General features: G+C 42.4%; 2 protein-coding genes across 4 annotated transcripts in view; one reads left to right on the top strand and one right to left on the bottom strand.

The window, feature by feature from the left end:
- The window catches only part of wdfy1 (WD repeat and FYVE domain containing 1), a 43,447-nt gene that overhangs the window by 6,406 nt on the left and 22,500 nt on the right, over positions 1 to 14,541 (top strand). Inside the window, exons 5-8 of one of the 2 annotated variants that reach the window (XM_083548929.1) lie at positions 1,680 to 1,830; positions 4,363 to 4,475; positions 5,040 to 5,135; positions 13,610 to 13,736. In XM_083548929.1, coding sequence (XP_083405055.1) covers positions 1,680 to 1,830; positions 4,363 to 4,475; positions 5,040 to 5,135; positions 13,610 to 13,736 — 487 coding nt within the window. The remainder of the gene's footprint in view (positions 1 to 1,679; positions 1,831 to 4,362; positions 4,476 to 5,039; positions 5,136 to 13,609; positions 13,737 to 14,541) is intronic. The other variant, XM_083548930.1, reaches the window with a different exon arrangement.
- The window catches only part of LOC310730124 (uncharacterized protein), a 53,581-nt gene continuing 41,001 nt past the window's right edge, over positions 1,962 to 14,541 (bottom strand). Inside the window, exons 2-3 of one of the 2 annotated variants that reach the window (XM_083548936.1) lie at positions 2,347 to 2,653; positions 1,962 to 2,254 (exon numbers count right to left, since the gene is read on the bottom strand). The gene's annotated coding sequence lies outside the window, so the exon portion shown is untranslated. Of the gene's footprint in view, positions 2,654 to 14,541 lie in introns of both variants that reach the window. The other variant, XM_083548935.1, reaches the window with a different exon arrangement.

The raw sequence follows: 14,541 nt of genomic DNA, 5'->3' as shown, positions 1-14,541 counted from the left end.
TTGTTTCATTTTTTATAGTGCATTCAACAACGCATGATAATGCTTATTCTCTCTTTCCTTCATCTATAACTGACATTCTTGCAAACAAAACCAGCATATACTGCTCCAGCATCATGAAGTTGATGAGATCATTATCATGCTCTTTATCCAGCAGCCAATTCTGGCAGGAGTCAAGAAGGGGTTTTGTGAATGTGAACAGGAAAAAGTTTGGTTCAGGGATGCAGCTCACCCGCTGCAAGAATTGCCTGCAAGAATTCTCCAGCATGCTGTCAACAGGAAACTGTAGGGCAATGTGTTGGAATTCTTGAAGCCTGGCTGCTGGGGCTGCAGCTGGATTACACCTTTTTTTGAGCAACCGCCAGTCCTCCACCTGGGCACGGAGAAGGGCCTGGAAGTGCTACTTTTCTTCTGTTCACATCTCAAGGAGGGACTGGTGTTGTATCTGCTGAACGGTAGTGGAGCATTTTTCTCCAAAGAGCATGGCATCAATATTGGACGGGCTACTTTTTCATGGCCCACCCTGTAACTATTTTTTTCAAGCTAAAAAGTAACTAAATGCAGTATGTAACCCATCACATAGACGCCAATCAAAAATTTCCAAATCTCTAAAATGCTTATTAAAACGTACTGGCCAGTTTATTTATTTATTTATTTAAACCGGTACAAAATGTACCCAAGACAATTTTTATAGAACCAAGTATTAATAATGTATTACTGTTATTTTCTGTTTATAGTAGATCTTTTATATAGAAATTATATATTATATAATTTTATTTAAATAGATTTCATTATTAACTCTTGTCTGAGTACTGCACGTCTGGGAAGGAGCCATAAAAGTGTCCACTGACTTCCACTCAGAACAAGATATTTCTTATCATCTTTCAAAACATTGTTTCTTATTAACAGTGCAATTGTGCCCCAACCCACCCCCAAACTGATGTTTGTGTTACATCTTCAATCCTACTCATTATTCTTACATTTCATTCTCAGACACAACTGCTGCTACTGATCTACCAGTGCTATTTTTGCCCAGTTACACTTTGGACAGACTTGACATTAATTTAATGTCTCATGCATCAATACCAAACAAAACTTTCACTAAGACAGTTGCAAGGTTATAAAGTCTTGTAATCATATACTTAAATTGGAATCTGACTAATAGTCCCACTATCCAGTATCAACCAAAAAAGCGATGGGTTCTTTTAAGTATTGTTATTTTTAAGAGTTCTTCCTGCTTTCATATCATGGAGTATTTTATTAACACTGTTGCCTTCGGGACATAATTTAATATATGTCTGGAATTCTGTTAAACTGCTTTGTGGCTGAAAATCAGTTTGTTTAGAACCCCATTCATTACAGCAACATCAAACAGATTTTCACATACCGTCCGACAGGCTGCCAGTCAAAGGTTTTAAAGTTTTAACCTGGAACACGTTTTATGTCAATTAATCTGTATTAGTGGCACAGAAAATAAATGGGCTATTAAATAAAGAAAAACATAGCTTCTCGCATTCATATTCTAACCATGATTTTTTGATTTATTAAAAGCAGGTGCACTTTAAAACTTAAAAACCTTTATACTTAATTAAACCTTAAAAGTCTGTGCTAGTATCATAACTGTGACTGTTTTTTTGACTAGTTTAATATGTTAGTTTTTCTTCTTTTCTCTTGTGTTTCAGCTCATCAAAGCCGTGTGTCAGATATGGTGTTCTCCTTGCTGAGTCAGTGGGTGGTGAGCACAGGATATGATAAAAGTGTCAGCTGGATGTGCACCCAAAGTGGTTCCATGCTGGGATGCCACTATTTTAGCTCCTGGGCCTCATGTCTTCAGTATCCTTCAGCAAGTGCAAATACTTGATATATTTGGTCTTTCCAGTATTGTAAATGTCCTGGTTTTTATTCTTTCTTTGTGTACTCTTCTTTCTTCTTTCGGCTTCTCCTATTAGGGGTCGCCACAGTGGATCATCCATCTCCATACCCCCCTGTCCTCTATATCTGCCTCTTTCAACCCAACTACCTGCATGTCTTCCCTCACCACATCCATAAACCTCCTCCTTGGCCTTCCTCTTTTCCTCCTTCCTGGTGTCTCCATCCTCAGCATTCTTCTACTGATATACCCCATGTCCCTCCACTGCACATGTCGAACCATCTCAATCTCCCCTCCCTCACCTTGTCTCCAAAACGTCCTACATGCTCTGTCCCACTAATAAACTCATTTCTAATCCTGTTCATCCTCGTCACTCCCAACGAACATCTCAACATCTTCAGCTCTGCTACCTCCAGCTCCGCCTTCTGTCTTTTACTCAATGCCACTGTCTCTAATCCATACAACATCTCAGGTCTCACCAGAGACCTATAAACTTTACCTTTCACTCTCACAGATACTCTTCTATCACAAATCACTCCTGCTATCACTCTTCTCCACCCACTCCACCCTGCCTGCACTCTTTTCTTCACTTCTCTAACACACTCTCCATTACTCTGCACTGTTGACCCCAGGTACCTGAACTCCTCCACCTTCTCCACCTCTTCTCCCTGCAACCGCATCACTCCACTGCCCTCCCTCTCATTCACACACATGTACTCTGTCTTACTCCTACTGACTTTCATTCCCCTTCTCTCCAGCACATACCTCAACTTCTCCACCTGCTCCCTATTCTCACCACAAATAACTATCATCCAGAAACATCATAGTCCGCAGAGACTCCTGTCTGAACTCGTCCGTCAACCTGTCCATCACCACTGCAAATAGAAAAGGGCTCAGGGCCGATCCTTGATGCAGTCCAACCTTCACCCTGAACCAGTCTGTCGTACCTACTGCACACTTTCCTTCCTCAGGCATCTTCTCACCTTCCAGAATCCTGTTAAACAATCTGGTTAAAAACTCCACTGCATCTCTTCTAAACATCTCCACGCTTCTACCGGTATGTCATCTGGTCCTATTGACTTTCCACTCTTCATCCTCTTAATCGCTGCTCTCACTTCCTCCTTCCTAATCCTATTTACTTAGTGCTTCACCATCTCCACACCATCCAACCTTCTCTCTTTTATTTTCCTCGTTCATCAGCTGCTCAAGATACTCCCTCCATCTTCTCAACACACTCTCCTCACAGAGGTCACTCCAAGTACCTTTCTAGCTGACTCCCTTATCACTTCTGCAGTAGCTGCCCAAACATCCAGCACTTCTTCACCACCACTGAGCCAATGTCTGACCTCTTCCCTGAATCTTACACTACAGTCTTCCACCTTCAGTTTCCACCATCTTATTATTCTTTTAGTCCTCACTCTCCTCTTCTTCTTCACCTCCAAAACCATCCTACAGACCACCATATGATGCTGTCTAGCTACACTGTCCCCTGCCCACACCGTACAGTCTACAATCTCCTTCAGGTTGCATCTCCTACGAAGAACATAGTCCACCTGTTTGCACCTTCTTCCACTCTTATACGTCACCCTATGATCCTCCTTCTTCTTAAAATGCGTGTTCACCACTGCCATTTCCATCCTTTTAGCAAAATCTACCACCATCTGCCCTTCCACATTCCTCTCCTTAAAGCCATCACCTCCTCATCACCTCTGTTCCCTTCACCTACATGACCATTGAAATCTGTCTATTTCACAACCCACTTGTGGAGCATAAGCACTGATGACATTTATCATCATCCCTTCAACTTCCAGCTCACGATCATCACCCTATCAGAAACTCTCTTCACCTCCACTACACTCTTACTGTACTCTTCCTTCAGAATCACTCCTACACCATTTCTCTTTCCATCCACACCATGATAGAACAGTTTAAACACCTCCAATGTTCCTGCTCTTACTCCCTTTCCACTTGGTCTCCTGAACACACAACATATCTACCTTTCTCCTCTCCATCATCTCTCTCTCCCTTTACCAGTCATAGTACCAACATTTAAAGTACCCACCCGAACCTCTACTCTCCTACACTGCTCCTTTTCCTGCCGTCTCTGTAGACGTCTTCCTCCTCTCCTTCTCCTCCTTCGGCCAACAGTAGCCCAATTTCCACCGGTACCCTGTCGGCTAACGATACCTGTGGCGGTCGTTGTTAACCCGGGCCTCGACCGATCCGGTATGAAATTCTCATTTGTGATCCGCATATTTGATTTGGCACATGTTTTACGCTGGATGCCCTTCCTAACGCAACCCTCCCCATTTACCCGGGCTTGGGACCGGCACTAAGAGTGCACTGGCTTGTGCCCCCCTAATGGCTGGGTTCTTTCTTTGTGTACATCAAGTCTATTATTATTCTACTTGATGTATGTTTGCGTTCTCCATCTGCCTTGCGTGTGATTTAAAAAAAAAAAAATTTTATTTGAGCTTCCTTGACTGCCTGCTTAGGTATGATGAAGATACCCAACATGCGTTTGTTGGTGATTGCTCGGGACAAATCAGCCTGCTGAAATTGGAAAGACATACATATTCCACCATAACTACTTTGAAGGGACATGAAGGTAGGGTGCCCAAAAATACACATACATACACATTTATTTACCACAATAGTAAGGAAGGTTGTATGCTGTACGCTGATCAGGAGATTGTACTTGCCCCAGTGTGTTGGTAAAAACACGGTACAGGCTTCAGAACAGTCAAACTTTACTGGGTTTATGGATTTGACTGTGTGTGTGGTGTTATTCTTGTTGTCATCTGCCAACTGCTGTTCAATAGGTTGTACAATGTTGTATGCTGGCTGCTGCTCAGTGTTCTGCCCTTTAAGCACACTGACGAGAGCGGTTCACTATGATGTCACAGAGGTAACTTATCATGATTGGCACTGTGAATCTCCCTTTAGTAGTGAAACATTGAAATACAAGTAAAGGGAAAGGTTCTCCTACACCACCAGCCCCCAAAATTTCAGGCATATTTGTCTCTGAATCAAGGTTAAAAGCCTGGTGGATTAATGTTGGTGTCATTCTCATCAGCTATCTCTGGTAGATTAATGAGACGGGTATCAGGCCGTGTGTATAGTCGACCCTTAATGTTGATCTCTGCAGACCTTATGTGTCTATTTACTCCAGGGAATGTTTCTATCACCCTCCCAATCAACCAAAGGGCACGTGGTAGCTGGGGGTCAACCATCATTACAACAGATTTATGTCGCAGCTGGAGGTTGGGTAAGTAGTGTCTCACAAAGCTTGACCAAAAATTATCAGTGGGATCTTGGCTCTGTCTCCATCTACATCGTCCATTTATGAGCTTATTAGCAGGGTATATCACTTGAGGTAGAGAGCTGTGTGGCTGCCCCATGAGCAGGAGATTTGGGATAATCGGGTCTAAGTCAGTTATATTGGAGGAGACATAACCTAGAGGCTTAATTTTAAGAATTCCCTCTATCTCTATAAGTACTGTTCAAAACTTACTCTGTTACTGTTTGTGCACCTACTACTGTACGGAAGGGATTATTAAGAGATCGGATCTCTGTTTCACAGCTGCCACCAAAGTGGGGAGCGTTAGGTGGGTTTAGCTGGAATTCGATTTTTTGTTTGGCGAGATGTTGTTGAAGCTCCTGGCTGCAATTGGTTAAGGCATCTTTTGGCTCTCTCTCTCTCTCCACCCTGAAGTTAGTGCCCTGGTCAGATAACAGTTCTGAGGGGGTGCCTCAGCATGCAATAAATCTTTTCAGAGCCATAAGGAAGGAATCAGTGTCTACAGCTGTGAGGAGCCCAATGTGTACACATCGAGTCATGAGACACTTAAAGATTATTCCCCATCTTTTCTCTAAACGTCTGCCTATTTTGTTTGGAAAGGTCTTAATCAATCTATACCAGTGCTATAAAAGGGAGGTTTGTGGAGTTTTAGGTGTGCTGGAGGTAGATCAGCTATTTTAGGGACCTTAGGTTTAGCCTTTCACTAACAACATTTTATGCAGTTATGTTGGGTCTTCCGAGTTGCCTCACAACCTCTTAGTATTCACACATTTCTCATTTCAGCAGATACCTGTTCCCATCCTGGGTGACACAGCTTACTGTCATAGTCCTGTATGAGTAGTTTGGTGGCTCGATGGTGAGGATCTAGGACAAAAGGGTGAACCTTCAGCATGACGTAGACGTCCCCCGACCCGTATAAGCTGACTTGCTTTCTGCAAACTCTGGGGCTAAAGTGAGTAATCGGCTTGTAGTTTATACAGGCTTGCCAGACTTTAGTTGTTCATATTCCTCTGGAAAGCTGTCTTGTTGGATGTTACAGAAAAGGAAATGTTCTGCTGTAGATTAACTGGATTAGTTTGAATCAAGATGTTGAACTGTGGCTTCAACAAGGTCTTTCCAGGAATGGTATTCACCGGGATATAAGGAATTTGATTTCATGCTTAGGGGTTTTAAGGGAGGCCACTCTGATTCAGCTTGTAGTAAAAAAAAAGGTGGGTCTTGACGCCACCTGTTTGGCATAACAAGCAGTACTAAACCGGGTTTCTAGAGGAGTCTATGTATCGCCATTCATGTTTATCAGTTAGGTCTTGGATCTTGGTCCCTACAAAGACTTTGAAACTGCAAGATTTAGATTTCAGCCATGAAAGAACTGTGATCGAATCAGTCCACTTGGCTGATCTCAAGAGTGAGTTAATTTTTGAGCAGCTTTGACAGATGTGCACCAATAAGGGCTGCATAAAGCTTAAGTCTAGGAACAGTTTGTTTGCGTTTAGGGGCAACTTTAAATCTGGCGATCAGGAAAGCAAGCTGAATTCTACCCTCTACAATTTCAATTCTTCGGGATGCCACAGCACCGTTTACTAGATTCCATGGTTCTTGCAAAAATACAACTACACTGATGGTAAGTTTAGAGGTGGCAGGTCTTTCGCTAAACACTATTAGTCCACTGCAAATGATCCAAAATGCAGCTGCACGACTTGTGTTCAATCTGCCCAAGTTCTCCCACACCACCCGACTGCTGCGCTCCCTTCATTGGCTTCCAGTAGCTGCACGTATCAGATTCAAAACACTGATGCTTGCCTACAAGGCCAAAAATGGACCAGCGCCATCTTACCTCAGAGACCTCATCACATCTCGCACTGCACAACGTTGTCTGAGATCCTCCAGCACTGGTACCACCTTCTCTCAGAATGAGAGGTAAGTATTCTTCAAGGTTTTTCTCTGTTCTGGCACCGAGGTGGTGGAATGAACTTCCCCTCTTGAAACACTTAAATTAGCACTTTCCAAGTTTGCTTTGTAGAATTCAAGAGTTATATTTATATTAAGTTTGTAATCTTGCGTACCAGTGTAGATTTATTCATTGCTAGAGACTCAAAGCACTTTTGTATGTCGCACTGGATAAGGGCGTCTGCTAAATGCCGTAAATGTAAATGTAGATGTGGGACCTCTATGTACCAGATTGGTTTATCAAGCACATCCCACAGGTGCTTGAGATCTGGGGAATTTCGAGGCCACTAAACACATTGAACAAGCTTAAAACCAATAACTTTTGCAACATGGCAGGTCGCAAAAAGGGGCCACATGATAATAACCTCCACATCAATACCAGGACCAAACGTTTCTCAGCAGAACATTGCTCAGATCATTGCAATATGCCGGCTTGCCTGCTTCTTTTAGTGCTTTCTGTATTATCTACAGTCATGTGATACATTTGTCTATGAATTCCATGGTTTTACGTGTCAGGACGACATAAACAATCTGGTTCTCATCAGATCTTAGAATTGGGTAAATACAAACTTAGATGAGCAACACTGAATGGTCATCATTTATTTTACAAAATTCAAGCCAAAATGGAGAAGCCATGTGTGGGAAAAACTCCAGCTTAAGGTTTACTAGCTTGTACAGTAAAACCACTTTTAGCAGCAAAAAGTTCTTTTTTTCATCATTATGGCAGAATTTTGGCTCATTGAGTTTAACAAGCATTTGTTAATATACAGCTTACTTAAAGTTCTGCCACAGCCCTTTAATTTTTGTCTTGGTGCATGATCTATTTTCGTCCAAGCTTAAGCTGTCAGACAACCTAACAATTGGCAAAAGAATACTTTGGTATACAGAAGACCAAATCACCACCTTGCTTGAGAGTTGGTATGAGTTGTTTTGTTGATATGCTGTGTTTAGGTTTTGCCAAACATGACACTATGCATTATGAACAAACATCTCCACTTTGTCTCGTCTGTCCAAAAGGACATTGTTTCAGTAGGAGAGGTTTTCTTCTGGCAACCATTAAAAACAACGCCTAAATCATCCAGACCAGCAAAATTATAAAATTTGGATTATTATAGAGGTGGTTACTCTTTCTAATGTCGTGTGTTCTTTCTCTGAGGTTGTATTTAATTATTTGTTTAATTTTAAGACCAGATAGAGACTTAATGATTACTAAGTGCTTATATGTAAAACTATTGAATTCAAAGAGGATATTCATAAGTCTTTGCAATTTGATGTTGAACATTATCTTAAAATTGTAGACACATTTTGCAGATTGGTAAACCTCTGCCCATCTTTTGGGCTTTGCCTCTCTAAGAAAACTTCTTTATATCCTATCATATTACCAGCTGACCTGTTGCAAATTAAACTAATTAGCTGGAAAATATTAATCTAGCTGTTTTTTTTTAGTAATACATACAATGTTTTTTGTTATTTGTTATAAAGAGAACACAGATTAAATTCCTTTGCAAATCATTGCATTTTGTTTTTATTTACATTTCACACAGCATTCCAACTTTTTTGGAATTTGTACCGTGTGTATACCCCGGTGGTATTTGGGTTAACAAACCAAAGGTTTTGAGAATGACACAAATATAAAATAAAATACATTAAAATTACTAATACAAATACATTTTTCACAAAGTCTGCTCCCTCAGTTTTTATGATGCCTCTTTGCATATACTCCACTAAAAATTTCCACTGCATTTTAGCCTTGCCACAAAAGGACCAGCTGACATCATGTCGGTGATTCTCTCATTACCACAGGTGAGAATGTTGACAAGAACAAGTCTGGAAATCACTCTGTCATGCTGATCAACTTAGAATAACAGACTGAAAACTTTAAAAGAAGGGTGGTGCTTGAAATCACTGGTCTTCCTCTGTTAACCATGGTCCATGGACCTTTAAGGAAGCACATGCAGTCATCATTGCTTTGTGCAAAAGGGATTTACAGGCAAGGATATTGCTGCTATTAAGATTAACCATTTATTGGACTTTATACAAAGAACTTCAACGAGAGAGGTTCAATAATTGTTAAGAAGGCTCCAGGGTGCCCAAGAAAGTCCAGCAAGTGCCAGGACAATCTGCTAAAGTTCATTTACCTGCAGGATTGGGGCATCACCAGTGCAGCGCATTAAATTCATTATATATTTTAGATGCTTATATCTTCACAAATTATTTTTAAACAAAAATAGTAAAAACAATTGTGGCAGCGGGGCGCGAGTGGAGGGCGGAGCCGGACGGAACGAGCGGTAAGAAACACGTGCAGCTGATGAGAGTAATCAGTGCGCTCTGTTTCAGTCCGGCGATACCAATAAAGAGGAGAGAGATGTCAACCTCGAGGAGACTGCTGGCAAACGTCGGGAAGGAAAGGCGTCACGAACTGCGAGTGTGTGGGTGAGCCCTGGCGTGAATACTGGAAAGGAAAGCGCCAGGGTGAAAACGAAAGTAATTAAAGATGGCTCTGCTGGTGAACTATTGCCTGTCTGTTTTTCTTCCAGTACGGGGTCAGTGAGTTTGTTACGGTGGTGCCGAACCCTGGGACTGGAAGAGGGGTATGACGCCAGGAAGACTACGCTATAGAGGGAGCGGGACCAGGTCAACAAAGAGTGCTGCAGCCGCTGCGGTGCCAACTGCGTCGTGTGCGGCGGCATGGGATGGCCAGCAAAAACAGCACTCCATCGTCTGCCACGCCTCTTCAGGGAAGTCCAAATGGCAGTGTACCCAGGGACAGGCAGTTTCTTTCTTTCTCTCTCTTCCCCCCCCCCCCCAGACACCTTCCCGCTCCTCGGAATCTGGAAGCACCCTTCGCTACCTTCTGCTTCTCGTGCTGCGGGGGGGGGGTCAGCTCAGGCCCGACGGTTCCCTGGCCTGAGGTCGGGCGTTGGGGGTATGTGGCAGCGGGGCGCGAGTGGAGGGCGGAGCTGGACAGAACGAGTGATAAGAAACATCTGCAGCTGATGAGAGTAATCAGTGCGCTCTGTTTTAGTCCGGCGACACCAATAAAGAGGAGAGAGATGCCAACCTCGAAGAGAGTCACCTAGCAGAGAGACGAGAGGAAGGGTCGCCGAACGGGGACTAAGCACGAGCGGGTGCCGGTGGAAAGACGTGTCGGCCGGCGAGTGATCTCGGGCGGACACGAGAAAAGGTGTGCCCGTCGGCAAGGAAACTCAGGCGGCGCTAAGAGAGAAAGCGGCTGATCCGTAACTGAGACAGGCGGACGCTGAAGGAAGCCCGTGCTGACCTGGGAGCGATTGCCAGCAAACGTCGGGAAGGAAAGGCGTCCCGAACCGCGAGTGTGTGGATGAGCCCTGGCGTGAATACTGGAAAGGAAAGCGCCAGGGTGAAAAAGAAAGTAAATAAAGATAGCTCTGCTTGGTGAACTATTGCCTTCTGTCTTTCTTCCAGTACAGAGTCAGTGAGTTTGTTACAACAATATTTTATGTTTTATATTGATTTGATTGGTGGGGGGGTGGTGGCTCCAGCGGTTAAGGCGCTGGGTTGCCGATCGGAAGGTCTGGGGTTCAAGCCCCGATATCGCCAAGCTGCCACTCTTGGGCCCTTGAGCAAGGCCCTTAACCCTCTATGCTCCGGGGGTCCCTTACGAGGGAAATATCAAGGTCCGTGACGTCGGAGTGACGTGGGGCCGCCTTCCCATGGGCTCAACACCTGCAGGAGGGACCGTAAGGGACGGTGCTGTGAGGATTGGGCAGCAGTCGAAGGGGGGGCCTGCTTAGACTGCTGCCCCCGCGACCCGAATTACGGATAAGCGGGAGAAAATGAATGAATGAATTAATGAATATTGATTTTTAAGCATGGTTGTAAACTTTCGATCTGCAAAATACAATACAAATGTTGATTTACACAAACTGTTTCACCTTGCATACTCAAATGCTGTTTTAAGTACAATTGTTATACTTTTATACATAAATATGGTTTTAAATTATGGATTATTTAAATGACAGAATTATGGTTTTAAATAATTATAATAAGCAAAACATAAAAAATTAAAAAATTTAATCGATTATCAAAATAATAGTTGCTCCATAGTGTGAACAAAAAAAAAAACAACCCGGAAATTCTGACATATTTCAAGCATTGTTTATGCAAGAATGGGCTGCCATCAGTTGATTGATTGCATGCCTGAGGGAATTGCAAAATAAGTGTTGAAAAAGAAGGGTCAATGCCGCAAATATTGACTCTTGACATAAACAATGTAATTTGTCAATAAAAGACTTTCACACTTATGAAACACTTGTAATTATACAGTATACCATAGTAACATCTGACAAAAAAATCTAAAACACTAAAGCAGCAGACTTTTTGGCCACCAAAGTCACTGCACCTGTTTACCAAGAAACTTTAGAGCACTTAATGCTTCTTTCTGCTGACCAGCTATTCAAAGATGTTTAATTTTCCAGGAGGATACACCACCAGTCAAAGTTTGGACAAACCTTTTATACAATACTTGGAAGGGGCTCATTTTGCTTTAATTACTGTCTCAATTCGGCATGGCATGGAGGTGATCAGTCAACGAGCACTGCTGAGGTGGTATGGAAGTCCAAGTTTCTTTAAAAGGGGCCTTCAGCTTATTTGCATTTTTTGGTCTTCTGTTTCTCATTTTCCTCTTAAAATACGCCATAGATTCTCTTCAGGATCAGGTTTGGCGAGTTTACTGGCCAGTCAAGCACACCAACACCATGGTCAGTTAACTAACTTTTGGTGCTTTTGGACAGTGTGGACAGGTGCCAAGTCCTGCCGGAAAATTAAACATCTTTGAAAAGCTGGTCAGCAGAAAGAAGCATCTAAAGAAGTGCTCTAAAGTTTCTTGGTAAACAGGTGCAGTGACTTTGGTTTCCAAAAAACACAGTGGAACAGCACCAGCAGATGACATTGCACCCCAAATCATCAAAGACTGTGGAAACTTAACACTGGACTTCGAGCAACTTGGGCTATGAGCCTCTCCACCCTTCTTCCAGACTCTAGGACCTTGGTTTCCAAATTGAATACAAAACTTGCTGAAAAACTTGCTGACTTTGGACCACTGGGCAACAGTCCACTTTAAGCCTGTGACATTGTTTGTGGCTTAACAAGAGAAATACGACATCTGTAGCAAAATTTCTTACCATGTCTGTGTGTGGTGGTTCTTAATGCCTTCTCCAAAGCCTCGGTCCATTCCTTGTGAAGTTCACCCAAATTCTTGAAACAATTTTGCTTGACAAGGCTCTCAAGGCTGCAGTTCTCTCGTTTTTTTTTTTTTCTTTCACATTTTTTCCTTCCACTCAACTATCTGTTAATATGTTAACATTACTTTTCTCTTAATCTATGAATTTGTGTATATATATGTGTGTGTGTGTGTGTGTGTATATGTGTATATGTGTATAAGGGTAGTTTAAATTTCCTTAAGCGTCTCAGATGGTACAGATGCTGGCGTGCCATCTTCACCAGGGTGTTAATGTGACAGGACCAAGACAGGTCCTGCCTGATCTGAACACCTAGGCACCAGAAACTGTCCACTCTCTCCACTGGGAGATCTTTAGCGTATGGTATGACTGCTCCTGCTCGTGCTAAAGTCCACTATTAACTCCTTACTCTTGCTAACATTCAGGAGAAGATTGTTCTCCCTGCACCATCTTTCCAGGTTGAATTTCAGTATAGTTAGGGGGAGGAAATAAATAAAAAAAAAACATAAAATTGCTTGTTGTTTTGTATTAACAGATTATAATTATTAACTTTTTTGATCATTGACTGTTGAACAGTTAATTTTTTTTTTTAAACAATTAAAATAAAATGTCTGGTTGGTTAAATCTTATATAAAATTATATTTTATAAAATTAAAATAGAATAAATCGAATTAATGCAATACACATTTATTCATTCATCCTCATTCATTTTCTCCTGCTTATCCGTAATTCGGGTCGCGGGGGCAGCAGTCTAAGCAGGCCCCCGCCTTCGACTGCTGCCCAATCCTCACAGCACCGTCCCTTACGGTCCCTCCTGCAGGTGGTGAGCCCACGGGAAGGCGGCCCCACGTCACTCCGACGTCACGGACCTTGATATTTCCCTCGTAAGGGACCCCCGGAGCATAGAGGGTTAAGGGCCGTGCTCAAGGGCCCAAGAGTTGCAGCTTAGCGATACCGGGGCTTGAACCCCAGACCTTCCGATCGACAACCGAGCGCCTTAACCGCTGGAGCCACCACTCCCCCCCATACACATTTATTATATTTATTAAAATGACTGATCAATTAAATTGAATCAAATTAAATTTATTAATAAAATTAAATAAATGGAAAAATGTAATTAAAATAGTTTACATTTGTTAGATAATTTGTATGTGTGTGTGTGTGTGTGTGTGTGTGTGTGTGTGTGTGTGTGTGTGATTATGTGATTATTAGAAACTTATATAAATACCTCTGAAGGTCTGTCTTTACAGGTTCAAATGATCTCTGTGTTTTTAGGAAGCATAGGAGCGCTGTGGTGGGACCCGGTAAATAGATGGCTGTTCTCTGGTGCATCAGATCACAGTATAATCATGTGGGATATTGGCGGGAGAAGGGGGCGCACACTATTACTGCAGGGACATCAGTGAGTACATGCACACACATACCTACATTTATAAGTATACAAGTCTTTAAATATACAGTTCAACAATTCTTTCCATTCTGTCTCGAACATCTTTTGTCTCCCTTTCTTTTGGCTGGCCAGTGTGTTTTAGCACTTAGAAAAGATAAAAGCTATAGAAAAGATATTAGCAAATTCATACAATATTTTTTAATTTATCAAATTTATAATCTTATGATAACTATAGCGATCCGACAAAATTGTAAAAATATGTAGTTTTTTGCAGTCCGGCCAAAAAAAGTCTCACACTAATATTTCGTTGGACCGCCTTTGGCTTTGATTATGGCACGCATTCGCTGTGGCATCCTTTTGATAAGCTTCTGCAATGTCACAACATTTTTCCTGTGCAGAGCTGCAGTCATTTTTCACCAAGATCTTGTATTGATGATTGGAGAATCGGACCGCTGCGCAAAGTCTTCTACAGCACATCCTAAATATTCTAAATGGCGTTAAGGTCTGGACTCTGTGGTGGCCAATCCATGTGTAAAAATAATGTCTCATGCTCCCCACAAGACTCCTTCACAAGTTGAGCCTGATGAATCCTGGCATTGTCATTTTGGAATATGCCCGTGCCATCAGGGAAGAAAAATACATTGATTTGCTCTCTAACTTGGTCATTCAGTATATTTAGGTAGTCAGCTAACCTCATTTTTTGGGCACACAACGTTGCTGAACCGAGACCTGAATAACTGCAGCAACCCCAGATCATAGCACTGCCCCCACAGTCTTGTACGATAGGCACTAGGCATGATGGGTGCATCAGTTCATT

Source organism: Silurus aristotelis (genome assembly GCF_946808225.1).
Source record: "Silurus aristotelis genome assembly, chromosome: 8".
NCBI classification, from domain to species: domain Eukaryota; kingdom Metazoa; phylum Chordata; class Actinopteri; order Siluriformes; family Siluridae; genus Silurus; species Silurus aristotelis.
The sequence above is the reverse complement of the archived record's forward strand: the minus strand, read 5'-3'. Positions and strand labels throughout refer to the sequence as shown.